Here is a 12,737-nt window from a genome sequence, read left to right as displayed (position 1 = left end):
AGTTGGTGGGTTATATTGCACCAGGTCCCCTCCTGCTCTCAGTAGCTGTGTCTTTCGACAGGTCACTGGGATAAACTGCACCATGGATAACGCTACGGATACACTGAAGAGAAAGCAAGATGGAGCCACACCTTTCCGTCCCAGAGATCTCAGACACGTGGAGCGCCTGGTAATGAAATAAAGAGAATAATGGAGAGTGGGAGCAAGATAGAGAGAGAGAGAGAGTACTGGACCGAGAGGGAGGGTAATGGACCGAGAGGGAGGGTAATGGCCCGAGAGGGAGGGTAATGGACCGAGAGGGAGGGTAATGGACCGAGAGGGAGGGTAGTGGACAGAGAGAGAGAGAGTAATGGCCCGAGAGGGAGGGTAATGGACCGAGAGGGAGGGTAATGGACCGAGAGGGAGGGTAGTGGACAGAGAGAGGGTAATGGCCCGAGAGGGAGGGTAATGGACCGAGAGGGAGGGTAGTGGACCGAGAGGGAGGGTAATGGACCGAGAGGGAGGGTAATGGACCGAGAGGGAGGGTAATGGACCGAGAGAGAGGGTAATGGCCCGAGAGGGAGGGTAGTGGACCGAGAGGGAGGGTAGTGGACCGAGAGGGAGGGTAATGGACCGAGAGGGAGGGTAATGGCCCGAGAGGGAGGGTAGTGGACCGAGAGGGAGGGTAATGGACCGAGAGGGAGAGAGTAATGGACCGAGAGGGAGGGTAATGGCCCGAGAGGGAGGGTAATGGACCGAGAGGGAGAGAGTAATGGACCGAGAGGGAGAGTAATGGCCCGAGAGGGAGGGTAATGGCCCGAGAGGGAGGGTAGTGGACCGAGAGGGAGGGTAATGGACCGAGAGGGAGGGTAATGGACCGAGAGGGAGGGTAATGGCCCGAGAGGGAGGGTAATGGACCGAGAGGGAGGGTAATGGACCGAGAGGGAGGGTAGTGGACAGAGAGAGAGTGAGTAATGGCCCGAGAGGGAGGGTAATGGCCTGAGAGGGAGGGTAATGGACCGAGAGACTAATGGCCCGAGAGGGAGGGTAATGGACCGAGAGGGAGGGTAGTGGACCGAGAGGGAGGGTAGTGGACAGAGAGAGAGAGAGTAATGGCCCGAGAGGGAGGGTAATGGACCGAGAGACTAATGGCCCGAGAGGGAGGGTAGTGGACCGAGAGGGAGGGTAGTGGACAGAGAGAGAGAGAGTAATGGCCCGAGAGGGAGGGTAGTGGACCGAGAAGGAGGGTAATGGACCGAGAGGGAGGGTAGTGGACAGAGAGAGAGTGAGTAATGGCCCGAGAGGGAGGGTAATGGACCGAGAGGGAGGGTATTAGATGCCTAGTGGGGTAGAATGAGTCCTGCACACGTTGCCCGTTTGTTGTGGGTTTCGGTTTCTCTGGACCCTGTGAAATTCCAATTGTCTGCTGCTCCTGTTGCTGATTTGTATTAATGGAGCAACTGATCCTGTCTTTAAGCACCACACATACAGTGACTTACTGCGACTGGCTCTGTGTGTAAATGGCCTGCTAGATTTGCTACTGAGCCACATAGACAGCAGATCCAGGAGCCATCCCCATTCCGTGCGGTTCTCAGTCAATGCTGGCCTGAAGATCACCTGGGGGGGTCCCTGCTCCTGAATGCTGTGTGTGAGGCGTGGAGTACGGGCAGGATTAAGCCTGATTGGGACGTTCCAATGGAGGTTGGTGACTGGTACCTCAGAGCTTTCAGAAGGGGTGAAAGAAACCTGGAGTTTCCCCAATTCACCCAGTGTAAGTGCTGAGGGTTGGTGCGTGCCACCTGGCGGTAGGATCCGGGGGTTACGGTGGGAGCACACTGTGAAATGGGGAAGTAATGAATCCGCACCAGCGGAGGTCGGATTGATTCATTCCCTGTGTTGGTGCTAACAGGACTGCAGCAACTCCTGGTGCAACACCCTCACCTGCCACATGAAGACACTGGACAGGAACGAGGAAGTGGCACTTCACGTCGGCTACATGCTGTATGGCAAATTCATCAGGACCGTGAGTTCCAGCTTGTTTTCAACTCCCCCTTCGGCAGTCTGACACCAGTGCCTTGGTGCGATAGTGTCGTGTGACATGGAGCTCCTGGATTTTCCTCACCCCCCTCCCAGTGATTCCTCCACCCAGTGATTCCTCCCCCCCCTCCCAGTGATTCCTCCCCCAGTGATTCCCCACCCAGTGATTCCTCCCCCAGTGATTCCCCACCCAGTGATTCCTCCCCCAGTGATTCCCCACCCAGTGATTCCTCCCCCAGTGATTCCCCACCCAGTGATTCCTCCCCCAGTGATTCCCCACCCAGTGATTCCTCCCCCAGTGATTCCCCACCCAGTGATTCCTCCCCCAGTGATTCCTCCCTCCCCCTCCCAGTGATTCCTCACCCGGTGATTCCTCCCCCGGTGATTCCCCACCCAGTGATTCCTCACCCAGTGATTCCTCACCCAGTGATTCCTCCCCCAGTGATTCCTCACCCGGTGATTCCTCCCCCGGTGATTCCCCACCCAGTGATTCCTCACCCAGTGATTCCTCCCCCAGTGATTCCTCACCCAGTGATTCCTCCCCCGGTGATTCCCCACCCAGTGATTCCTCCCCCGGTGATTCCCCACCCAGTGATTCCTCACCCAGTGATTCCTCTCCCCCCTCCCAGTGATTCCTCCCTCCCCCTCCCAGTGATTCCTCCCCCAGTGATTCCTCACCCAGTGATTCCTCCCCCGGTGATTCCCCACCCAGTGATTCCTCACCCAGTGATTCCTCCCCCAGTGATTCCTCACCCAGTGATTCCTCCCCCGGTGATTCCTCCCCCAGTGATTCCTCACCCAGTGATTCCTCCCCCGGTGATTCCCCACCCAGTGATTCCTCCCCCGGTGATTCCCCACCCAGTGATTCCCCACCCAGTGATTCCCCACCCAGTGATTCCTCCCCCGGTGATTCCCCACCCAGTGATTCCTCCCCCGGTGATTCCCCACCCAGTGATTCCCCACCCAGTGATTCCCCACCCAGTGATTCCTCCCCCAGTGATTCCTCACCCAGTGATTCCTCCCCCAGTGATTCCTCACCCAGTGATTCCTCCCCCGGTGATTCCCCACCCAGTGATTCCTCACCCAGTGATTCCTCCCCCAGTGATTCCTCACCCAGTGATTCCTCCCCCGGTGATTCCCCACCCAGTGATTCCCCACCCAGTGATTCCCCACCCAGTGATTCCTCCCCCAGTGATTCCTCCCCCGGTGATTCCCCACCCAGTGATTCCTCACCCAGTGATTCCCCGCCCAGTGATTCCTCCTCCCCCACCCAGTGATTCCTCCCCCAGTGATTCCTCTCCCCCCTCCCAGTGATTCCTCCCCCGGTGATTCCTCCTCCCCCACCCAGTGATTCCTCCCCCAGTGATTCCTCTCCCCCCTCCCAGTGATTCCTCCCTCCCCCTCCCAGTGATTCCTCCCCCAGTGATTCCTCACCCGGTGATTCCCCGCCCAGTGATTCCTCCTCCCCCACCCAGTGATTCCTCCCCCAGTGATTCCTCTCCCCCCTCCCAGTGATTCCTCCCTCCCCCTCCCAGTGATTCCTCCCCCAGTGATTCCCCACCCAGTGATTCCTCCCCCCCCCCACCCAGTGATTCCTCCCCCCAGTGATTCCTCCCCCCCCCCCACCCAGTGATTCCTCCCCCCCCCGCCCCACCCAGTGATTCCTCACCCCACCCAGTGATTCCTCACAGGGTCAGTTTGAGATTTGAGGAGTGGGAAGTATCTCGGGGGTCTGCACAATTCTCAGTCAGCAGGCTGACCGCACGTCCATTCTCAGTCAGCAGAATGCCCTCCACCACACTGAGCCCCCGCCCCCAACACTGCTCCGTCCGGACCTGCAGCTACAGGAGCGACACTTCACTGGGTGCAGCGAGTCCCTCCGATAACCCATTAGACTGCATCGTAATGTTTTATGAATGAGGACTTTGTGTGGCTGGAAACACAGCCATCAGCAGATGGATGCGGGTGCAGCAGAACAGGCACCTTGGCACTGCCCTGGCCTTCAAACGCTCCCTGAATGGGAGCCCAATCCTTGACCACCAGTGTCCAGGCTTTGACCCTGTGCAGGTCAGATGGGTTATTGCCCAGTTCCCTTTGTACATACGAACATACGAACTAGGAGCAGGACTCGGCCACTCGAGCCTGCTCCGCCATTCAATAAGATCATGGCTGATCCGATTACTCCACATTCCCGCCTACCCCCGATAACCTTTCACCCCCTTGCTTATCAAGAATCGATCTCCCTCTGCCTTAAAAATATTCAAAGTCTCTGCTTCCACCGCCCTCTGAGGAAGAGAGTTCCTATGCAGTGTGTGATTGCACAGCCGGCAGTGAAGGCTCGCTATATCCGCTGCATTTCAACAACACCTAAACACTCGTGCCTCTTGCCCCTGAACCAGCTTGGGACTGCGAGCTGCCAGTTGTCATGTGACCTTGGAGGATTTGCTGAAACTTTCAACCCCTCTTTTAACAGGCGACGTTCAAATCCCTGAAAATCGTGACCACCTTCACTCTGGATGTGCAGACACCTCAGATTCTGGCGGTTGCAGAGACAGCGCGGTATCGAGAGGTAAGCAGTATTTCACCTTAACTGACACTGGAACAAAAGGGAAGTTCATTGCATTCTGACAGCGAAAGCTCTTTGCTGAAATCCAGAATGTGAAGTTAAAACACGGTCCTCAATGTACAGGCAGACAGAGAGGGTCGAATGTCAAGGTTCAGGGGCGCTCGGGTCTGGGAATGAGATTTTCCCACATCTCAGACCCAGTGCCCCCATCAAACACTCCCAGGGCAGGTACAGCACGGGTTAGATACAGAGTAAAGCTCCCTCTACACTGTCCCATCAAACACTCCCAGGGCAGGGACAGCACGGGTTAGATACAGAGTAAAGCTCCCTCTACACTGTCCCATCAAACACTCCCAGGGCAGGTACAGCACGGGTTAGATACAGAGTAAAGCTCCCTCTACACTGTCCCATCAAACACTCCCAGGGCAGGTACAGCACGGGTTTGATACAGAGTAAAGCTCCCTCTACACTGTCCCATCAAACACTCCCAGGGCAGGTACAGCACGGGTTAGATACAGAGTAAAGCTCCCTCTACACTGTCCCCATCAAACACTCCCAAGGCAGGTACAGCACGGGTTAGATACAGAGTAAAGCTCACTCTACACTGTCCCATCAAACACTCCCAGGACAGGTACAGCACGGGTTAGATACAGAGTAAAGCTCCCTCTACACTGTCCCATCAAACACTCCCAGGGCAGGTACAGCACGGGGTTAGATACAGAGTAAAGCTCCCTCTACACTGTCCCATCAAACACTCCCAGGGCAGGTACAGCACGGGTTAGATACAGAGTAAAGCTCCCTCTACACTGTCCCATCAAACACTCCCAGGGCAGGTACAGCACGGGTTAGATACAGAGTAAAGCTCCCACTACACTGTCCCATCAAACACTCCCAGGGCAGGTACAGCACGTGTTAGATACAGAGTAAAGCTCCCTCTACACTGTCCAATCAAACACTCCCAGGGCAGGTACAGCACGGGTTAGATACAGAGTAAAGCTCTCTCTACACTGTCCCCATCAAACACTCCCAGGGCAGGTACAGCACAGGGTTAGATACAGAGTAAAGCTCCCTCTACACTGTCCCATCAAACACTCCGGGGCAGGTACAGCACAGGTTAGATACAGAGTAAAGCTCCCTCTACACTTTCCCATCAAACACTCCCAGGGCAGGTACAGCACAGGGTTAGATACAGAGTAAAGCTTCCTCTACACTGTCCCATCAAACACTCCCAGGGCAGGTACAGCACGGGTTAGATACAGAGTAAAGCTCCCTCTACACTGTCCCATCAAACACTCCCAGGGCAGGTACAGCACGGGTTAGATACAGAGTAAAGCTCCCTCTACACTGTCCCATCAAACACTCCCAGGGCAGGTACAGCACGGGTTAGATACAGAGTAAAGCTCCCTCTACACTGTCCCATCAAACACTCCCAGGGCAGGTACAGCACGGGTTAGATACAGAGTAAAGCTCCCTCTACACTGTCCCATCAAACACTCCCAGGGCAGGTACAGCACGGGTTAGATACAGAGTAAAGCTATCTCTACACTGTCCCATCAAACACTCCCAGGGCAGGTACAGCACGGGGTTAGATACAGAGTAAAGCTCCCTCTACACTGTCCCATCAAACACTCCCAGGGCAGGTACAGCACGGGTTAGATACAGAGTAAAGCTCCCTCTACACTGTCCCATCAAACACTCCCAGGGCAGGTACAGCACGGGGTTAGATACAGAGTAAAGCTCCCTCTACACTGTCCCCATCAAACACTCCCAGGGCAGGTACAGCACGGGTTAGATACAGAGTAAAGCTCCCTCTACACTGTCCCATCAAACACTCCCAGGGCAGGTACAGCACGGGTTAGATACAGAGTCAAGCTCCCTCTACACTGTCCCATCAAACATTCGCAGGGCAGGTACAGCACGGGTTAGATACAGAGTAAAGCTCCCTCTACACTGTCCCATCAAACACTCCCAGGGCAGGTACAGCACGTGTTAGATACAGAGTAAAGCTCCCTCTACACTGTCCCATCAAACACTCCCAGGGCAGGTACAGCACGGGTTAGATACAGAGTAAAGCTCCCTCTACACTGTCCCATCAAACACTCCCAGGGCAGGTACAGCACGGGTTAGATACAGAGTAAAGCTCCCTCTACACTGTCCCCATCAAACACTCCCAGGGCAGGTACAGCACGGGTTAGATACAGAGTAAAGCTCCCTCTACACTGTCCCATCAAACACTCCCAGTGCAGGTATAGCATGGGTTAGATACAGAGTAAAGCTCCCTCTACACTGTCCCATCAAACACTCCCAGGGCAGGTACAGCACGGGTTAGATACAGAGTAAAGCTCCCTCTACACTGTCCCATCAAACACTCCCAGGGCAGGTACAGCACGAGTTAGATACAGAGTAAAGCTCCCTCTACACTGTCCCATCAAACACTCCCAGGGCAGGTACAGCATGGGTCAGATACAGAGTAAAGCTCCCTCTACACTGTCCCATCAAACACTCCCAGGGCAGGTACAGCACGGGTTAGATACAGAGTAAAGCTCCCTCTACAGTGTCCCCATCAAACACTCCCAGGACAGGTACAGCACGGGTTAGATACAGAGTAAAGCTCCCTCTACACTGTCCCATCAAACACTCCCAGGGCAGGTACAGCACGGGTTAGATACAGAGTAAAGCTCCCTCTACACTGTCCCATCAAACACTCCCAGGGCAGGTACAGCACGGGTTAGATACAGAGTAAAGCTCCCTCTACACTGTCCCATCAAACACTCCCAGGGCAGGTACAGGCACGGGTTAGATACAGAGTAAAGCTCCCTCTACACTGTCCCATCAAAACACTCCCAGGGCAGGTACAGCACGGGTTAGATACAGAGTAAAGCTCCCTCTACACTGTCCCCCATCAAACACTCCCAAGGGCAGGTACAGCACGGGGTTAGATACAGAGTAAAGCTCCCTCTGCACTGTCCCCATCAAACACTCCCCAGGGCAGGTACAGCACGGGTTAGATACAGAGTAAAGCTCCCTCTGCACTGTCCCATCAAACACTCCCAAGGCAGGTACAGCACGGGTTAGATACAGAGTAAAGCTCCCTCTACACTGTCCCATCAAAACACTCCCAGGGCAGGTACAGCACGGGGTTAGATACAGAGTAATGCTCCCTCTACACTGTCCCCATCAAACACTCCCAGGGCAGGTACAGCATGGATTAGATACAGAGTAAAGCTCCCTCTACACTGTCCCCCAATCAAACACTCCCAGGGCAGGTACAGCACGGGTTCGATACAGAGTAAAGCTCCCTCTACACTGTCCCATCAAACACTCACAGGGCAGGTACAGCACGGGTTAGATACAGAGTAAAGCTCCCTCTACACTGTCCCATCAAACACTCCCAGGGCAGGTACAGCACGGGTTAGATACAGAGTAAAGCTCGCTCTACACTGTCCCATCAAACACTCCCAGGGCGGGTACAGCACGGGTTAGATACAGAGTAAAGCTCCCTCTACACTGTCCCATCAAACACTCCCAGGGCAGGTACAGCACGGGTTAGATACAGAGTAAAGCTCCCTCTACACTGTCCCCATCAAACACTCCCAGGGCAGGTACAGCATGGGTTAGATACAGAGTAAAGCTCCCTCTACACTGTCCCCATCAAACACTCCCAGAGCAGGTACAGCACGGGTTAGATACAGAGTAAAGCTCCCTCTACACTGTCCCATCAAACACTCCCAGGGCAGGTACAGCATGGGTTAGATACAGAGTAAAGCTCCCTCTACACTGTCCCCATCAAACACTCCCAGAGCAGGTACAGCACGGGTTAGATACAGAGTAAAGCTCCCTCTACACTGTCCCATCAAACACTCCCAGGGCAGGTACAGCATGGGTTAGATACAGAGTAACGCTCGCTCTACACTGCCCCATCAAACACTCCCAGGGCAGGTACAGCACGGGTTAGATACAGAGTAAAGCTCCCTCTACACTGTCCCATCAAACACTCCCAGGGAAGGTACAGCACGGGTTAGATACAGAGTAAAGCTCCCTCTACACTGTCCCATCAAACACTCCCGGGGCAGGTACAGCACGGGTTAGATACAGAGTAAAGCTCCCTCTACACTGTCCCATCAAACACTCCCAGGGCAGGTACAGCATGGGTTAGATACAGAGTAAAGCTCCCTCTACACTGTCCCATCAAACACTCCCAGGGCAGGTACAGCACGGGTTAGATACAGAGTAAAGCTCCCTCTACACTGCCCCATCAAACACTCCCAGGGCAGGTACAGCACGGGTTAGATACAGAGTAAAGCTCCCTCTACACTGCCCCATCAAACACTCCCAGGGGCAGGTACAGCACGGGTTAGATACAGAGTAAAGCTCCCTCTACACTGTCCCCATCAAACACTCCCAGGGCAGGTACAGCACGGGTCAGATACAGAGTAAAGCTCCCTCTACACTGTCCCCATCAAACACTCCCAGGGCAGGTACAGCACGGGTTAGATACAGAGTAAAGCTCCCTCTACACTGTCCCATCAAACACTCCCAGGGCAGGTACAGCACGGGTTAGATACAGAGTAAAGCTCCCTCTACACTGTCCCCATCAAACACTCCCAGGGCAGGTACAGCACGGGTTAGATACAGAGTAAAACTCCCTCTACACTGCCCCATCAAACACTCCCAGGGCAGGTACAGCACGGGTTAGATACAGAGTAAAGCTCCCTCTACACTGTCCCATCAAACACTCCCAGGGCAGGTACAGCACGGGTTAGATACAGAGTAAAGCTCCCTCTACACTGCCCCATCAAACACTCCCAGGGCAGGTACAGCACGGGTTAGATACAGAGTAAAGCTCCCTCTACACTGCCCCATCAAACACTCCCAGGGCAGGTACAGCACGGGTTAGATACAGAGTAAAGCTCCCTCTACACTGTCCCATCAAACACTCCCAGGGAAGGTACAGCACGGGTTAGATACAGAGTAAAGCTCCCTCTACACTGTCCCATCAAACACTCCCAGTTACAGTCGGATTATGAAGAGCTTGTGCTGATCTCTTGCTTGCTGATGTGTGCGATTTCATGTCTAGGTGACCTTAGAACTGATCAAACCGGTGGTGATTGCCGTCTCTCTGTGGATTATCATCGGCAGCACGCTCGGGGGCCTCCTGCTGCTGGCTCTCATGGTCTTTATTCTGTGGAAGGTAATTGTCTCTGGTGTTTGTTAATAGGTGCAGGGCCCATTGTTAACAGTAAAACCTCAGAAAGAGAAAGAGACTGAGGGTAATCAAGTTGTTGGCAATGTCACAGTATCAATGTTTTCAGGAGACAACTAGCTGTGTTTCTGGGCGAGGAGAGCAGAGGCTGAGGGGTTTGGTGAGGGGGTTGATCTATCCTCGGAACATATGGAAGGATGTGGGACAAGACGTTCGGGCCCGTTAGGCCTGTGCCCTTCGGATATGGTGTGGCCACTTCCCATTCCCCCCGAGGTCGTGTAATCCAGTTTAAGAAAAATGCGTGAGAAATTCCTCTCCAGCTCCCTGAGGCAATCAGGTAAATCTCAGGAGCCTGTGATAACTCAGAATTCCTTCTGATCCCAGCTAACCCACAATTTACTCTCTAACTGGAAATGTGCTCCTCACCCAGCTCCCTTCTGAATGGCAGTGGGAATCCACACTCACTGTGCTTTGGTAAGCTAGTCTCTCTGTGGAAGGACGTGTTTCCTGATGTCTAACTTAACGCTTTGCCTTGGAATTTTACACATATGCCATCATTTGTCCCATCTTCATCCATCTTAAGTAACCTGTCTAACCTTCACCATTTTAAAAACTTCAATCATATCTTCTCCAACCCTCCACTTCTCTGATAGAGCCCCAGCTGCGGGTAACGGATCACCAGGACTGTGCATCGGTTTAGCCGCCTCCTCAGTGCCATCTCCAGGGCCTCAATAACACCAGGTACGGGCAGCAATAGTCCAAGTGCGTCTGTACCAAGGCCTCATGCAGCTAAATACATTGTTCTTGCGTTGGATTATCAAAAGGCGCCGAGACTGTTGGCCCAAATAACTTTCCCTGTTCCTGAAATGGTGATAATACTCTTATCTGCAAGATCGAGAGGTGAAGAGACAAGAGTGGGTGGAGTGAACAGGCCAGAGACAAAATACTCCTTGCATTAATATTAAAAACCTGTTTCCCCCACAGTGCGGATTCTTTAAGAGGAAACCAAAGGATGAAGAAGGTGAGGACAAGGAGGATGATGAGAGGGAAGAGTGAGGCTGAGGGTGTCCCAGTACAGCACCCAGTTCACTCAGCGTCAGGAAGCACTGACATACCCATAGTCCCATCGCACACACACCGACCGCGGTGCACTTTCTTGAAGCTTTTTCCAATTTTCAAATGCTCCTCAAAGGGGCTGTGTCATCTTGCCCAGGGGTGTGGGGGGGGGGGGAGATGCCAGGAAACTACTGGTGTTCCGGTGATTGTGAATTACGAGGCACAACCTGTACGGTGGATTTTACTGCATTGTTTTACAGCTGTTCCTATTACTGCCGCCATGTAGAGCCAGCAGCGGTGGGGGGTCCATCCTGTCGTCGGGCACTTCAGCCCCTTTATCCCAGTCACTCCCCGCCACCCCCACCCCACTGAGACCTCTTCCTACAGACAGCCTCTACACACACTCTGCACAGCTGGGGGCAGAGGCCTGTGCTGGAAATAATGCCAAATGACATCTTTGCTCGTAATTAAATGAGTTGATCGATAAACATCTGCTCGTCTTGATGCTGCAAGCCGGTTCCCATCGACCGAGCGAGACCCAGCTCACGACACGCAAGGAAAGGGAAACAGGCAAGAAAATAACCGCCAATGACCCCGGCTCCCGGACACTGGTGTGGACCAGATAACCCAAAATGAACATTTGCAACTATCCTATTTCCACCCCCAGTCCATGCTGTTAACTGTCCAAGTGCCGGGACCTGTGTTCAGATCCAGCTCACGCCCATGTAATGACGGTCTTTGATTTGCAAGGGGGCCCACACACTTACAAATCAGTGGCACAAACATTCAGGAGACGAGAGGAGAGAACAAAGCGTTTGTTGAGGTATCTTGTCAAGGCTGGGTTTGAACGCATAAGTGCCAGACGCGGGTCACGACTGATTGTAGCACTCAGACTGCTTCCCCAGCCTGTGTGTGAGAGGAGACCGATACCCAATCATTTCTGGCCTTGGTTTGAAGCTGAGAGAAGGGGAGAGGCTGTCTGGGCCCCCAGGGGAGGGCAGGGGCTGTCTGGGTCACCAGGGGAGGGGGTGTCTGGGCCCCCAGGGGAGGGGTTGTCTGGGCACCGAGGGGAGGGCAGAGGCTGTATGGGCCCCCAGGGGAGGGGAGGGGGTGTCTGGGCCTCCAGGGGAGGGGAGGGGCTGTCTGGGCCCCCAGAAGAGGGGAGGGGGTGTCTGGGCCTCCAGGGGAGGGCAGGGGCTGTCTGGGTCACCAGGGGAGGGGAGGGGGTGTCTGGGCCCCCAGGGGAGGGGAGGTCTGGACCCCCAGGGGAGGGGAGGGGGTGTCTGGACCCCCAGGGGAGGGGAGGGGGTGTCTGGGCCCCCAGGGGAGGGGAGGGGGTGTCTGGGCCCCCAGGGGAGGGGAGAGGGTGTCTGGGCCTCCAGGGGAGGGGAGGGGGTGTCTGGGCCCCCAGGGGTGGGGAGGGGGTGTCTGGGTCACCAGGGGAGGGGAGGGGGTGTCTGGGCCCCCGGGGGAGGGGAGGGGAGGGGAGGGGGTGTCTGGGCCGGGAGGGGAGGGGAGGGGGTGTCTGGGCCGGGAGGGGAGGGGAGGGGGTGTCTGGGCCCCCAGGGGAGGGGAGGGGAGGTCTGGGCCCCCAGGGGAGGGGAGAGGGTGTCTGGGCCTCCAGGGGAGGGGAGGGGGTGTCTGGGCCCCCAGGGGTGGGGAGGGGAGGGGGTGTCTGGGCCCCCAGGGGAGGGGAGGGGTTGTCTGGGCCCCCAGGGGTGGGGAGGGGAGGGGGTGTCTGGGCCCCCAGGGGAGGGGAGGGGGTGTCTGGGCCCCCAGGGGTGGGGAGGGGGTGTCTGGGCCCCCAGGGGAGGGGAGGGGAGGTCTGGGCCCCCAGGACAGCCCAGCCACCTCGCTTACCCCTCTCCGATTCCAGCTCCCACTGACACTGAAGCA

General features: G+C 55.4%; 1 protein-coding gene across 3 annotated transcripts in view; it reads left to right on the top strand.

Annotated features, from left to right (window-relative positions):
• itga10 (integrin, alpha 10) overlaps positions 1-11,901 on the top strand; it is a 173,829-nt gene extending 161,928 nt beyond the window's left edge. Inside the window, exons 26-30 of one of the 3 annotated variants that reach the window (XM_085978412.1) lie at positions 62-169; positions 1,889-2,002; positions 4,490-4,585; positions 9,660-9,773; positions 10,770-11,901. In XM_085978412.1, the coding sequence (XP_085834538.1) occupies positions 62-169; positions 1,889-2,002; positions 4,490-4,585; positions 9,660-9,773; positions 10,770-10,841 (504 nt within the window). In that variant the 3' untranslated portion in view covers positions 10,842-11,901. The remainder of the gene's footprint in view (positions 1-61; positions 170-1,888; positions 2,003-4,489; positions 4,586-9,659; positions 9,774-10,769) is intronic. The other 2 variants (XM_085978409.1, XM_085978410.1) reach the window with 2 other exon arrangements.
• Positions 11,902-12,737: the final 836 nt, after the last annotated feature.

The sequence above is a fragment of the Somniosus microcephalus genome, unplaced genomic scaffold (assembly GCF_052327205.1).
Source record: "Somniosus microcephalus isolate GS21.2 unplaced genomic scaffold, FLI_Smic_1.0 unresolved_chr7, whole genome shotgun sequence".
NCBI classification, from domain to species: Eukaryota; Metazoa; Chordata; class Chondrichthyes; order Squaliformes; family Somniosidae; genus Somniosus; species Somniosus microcephalus.
The sequence above is the reverse complement of the archived record's forward strand: the minus strand, read 5'-3'. Positions and strand labels throughout refer to the sequence as shown.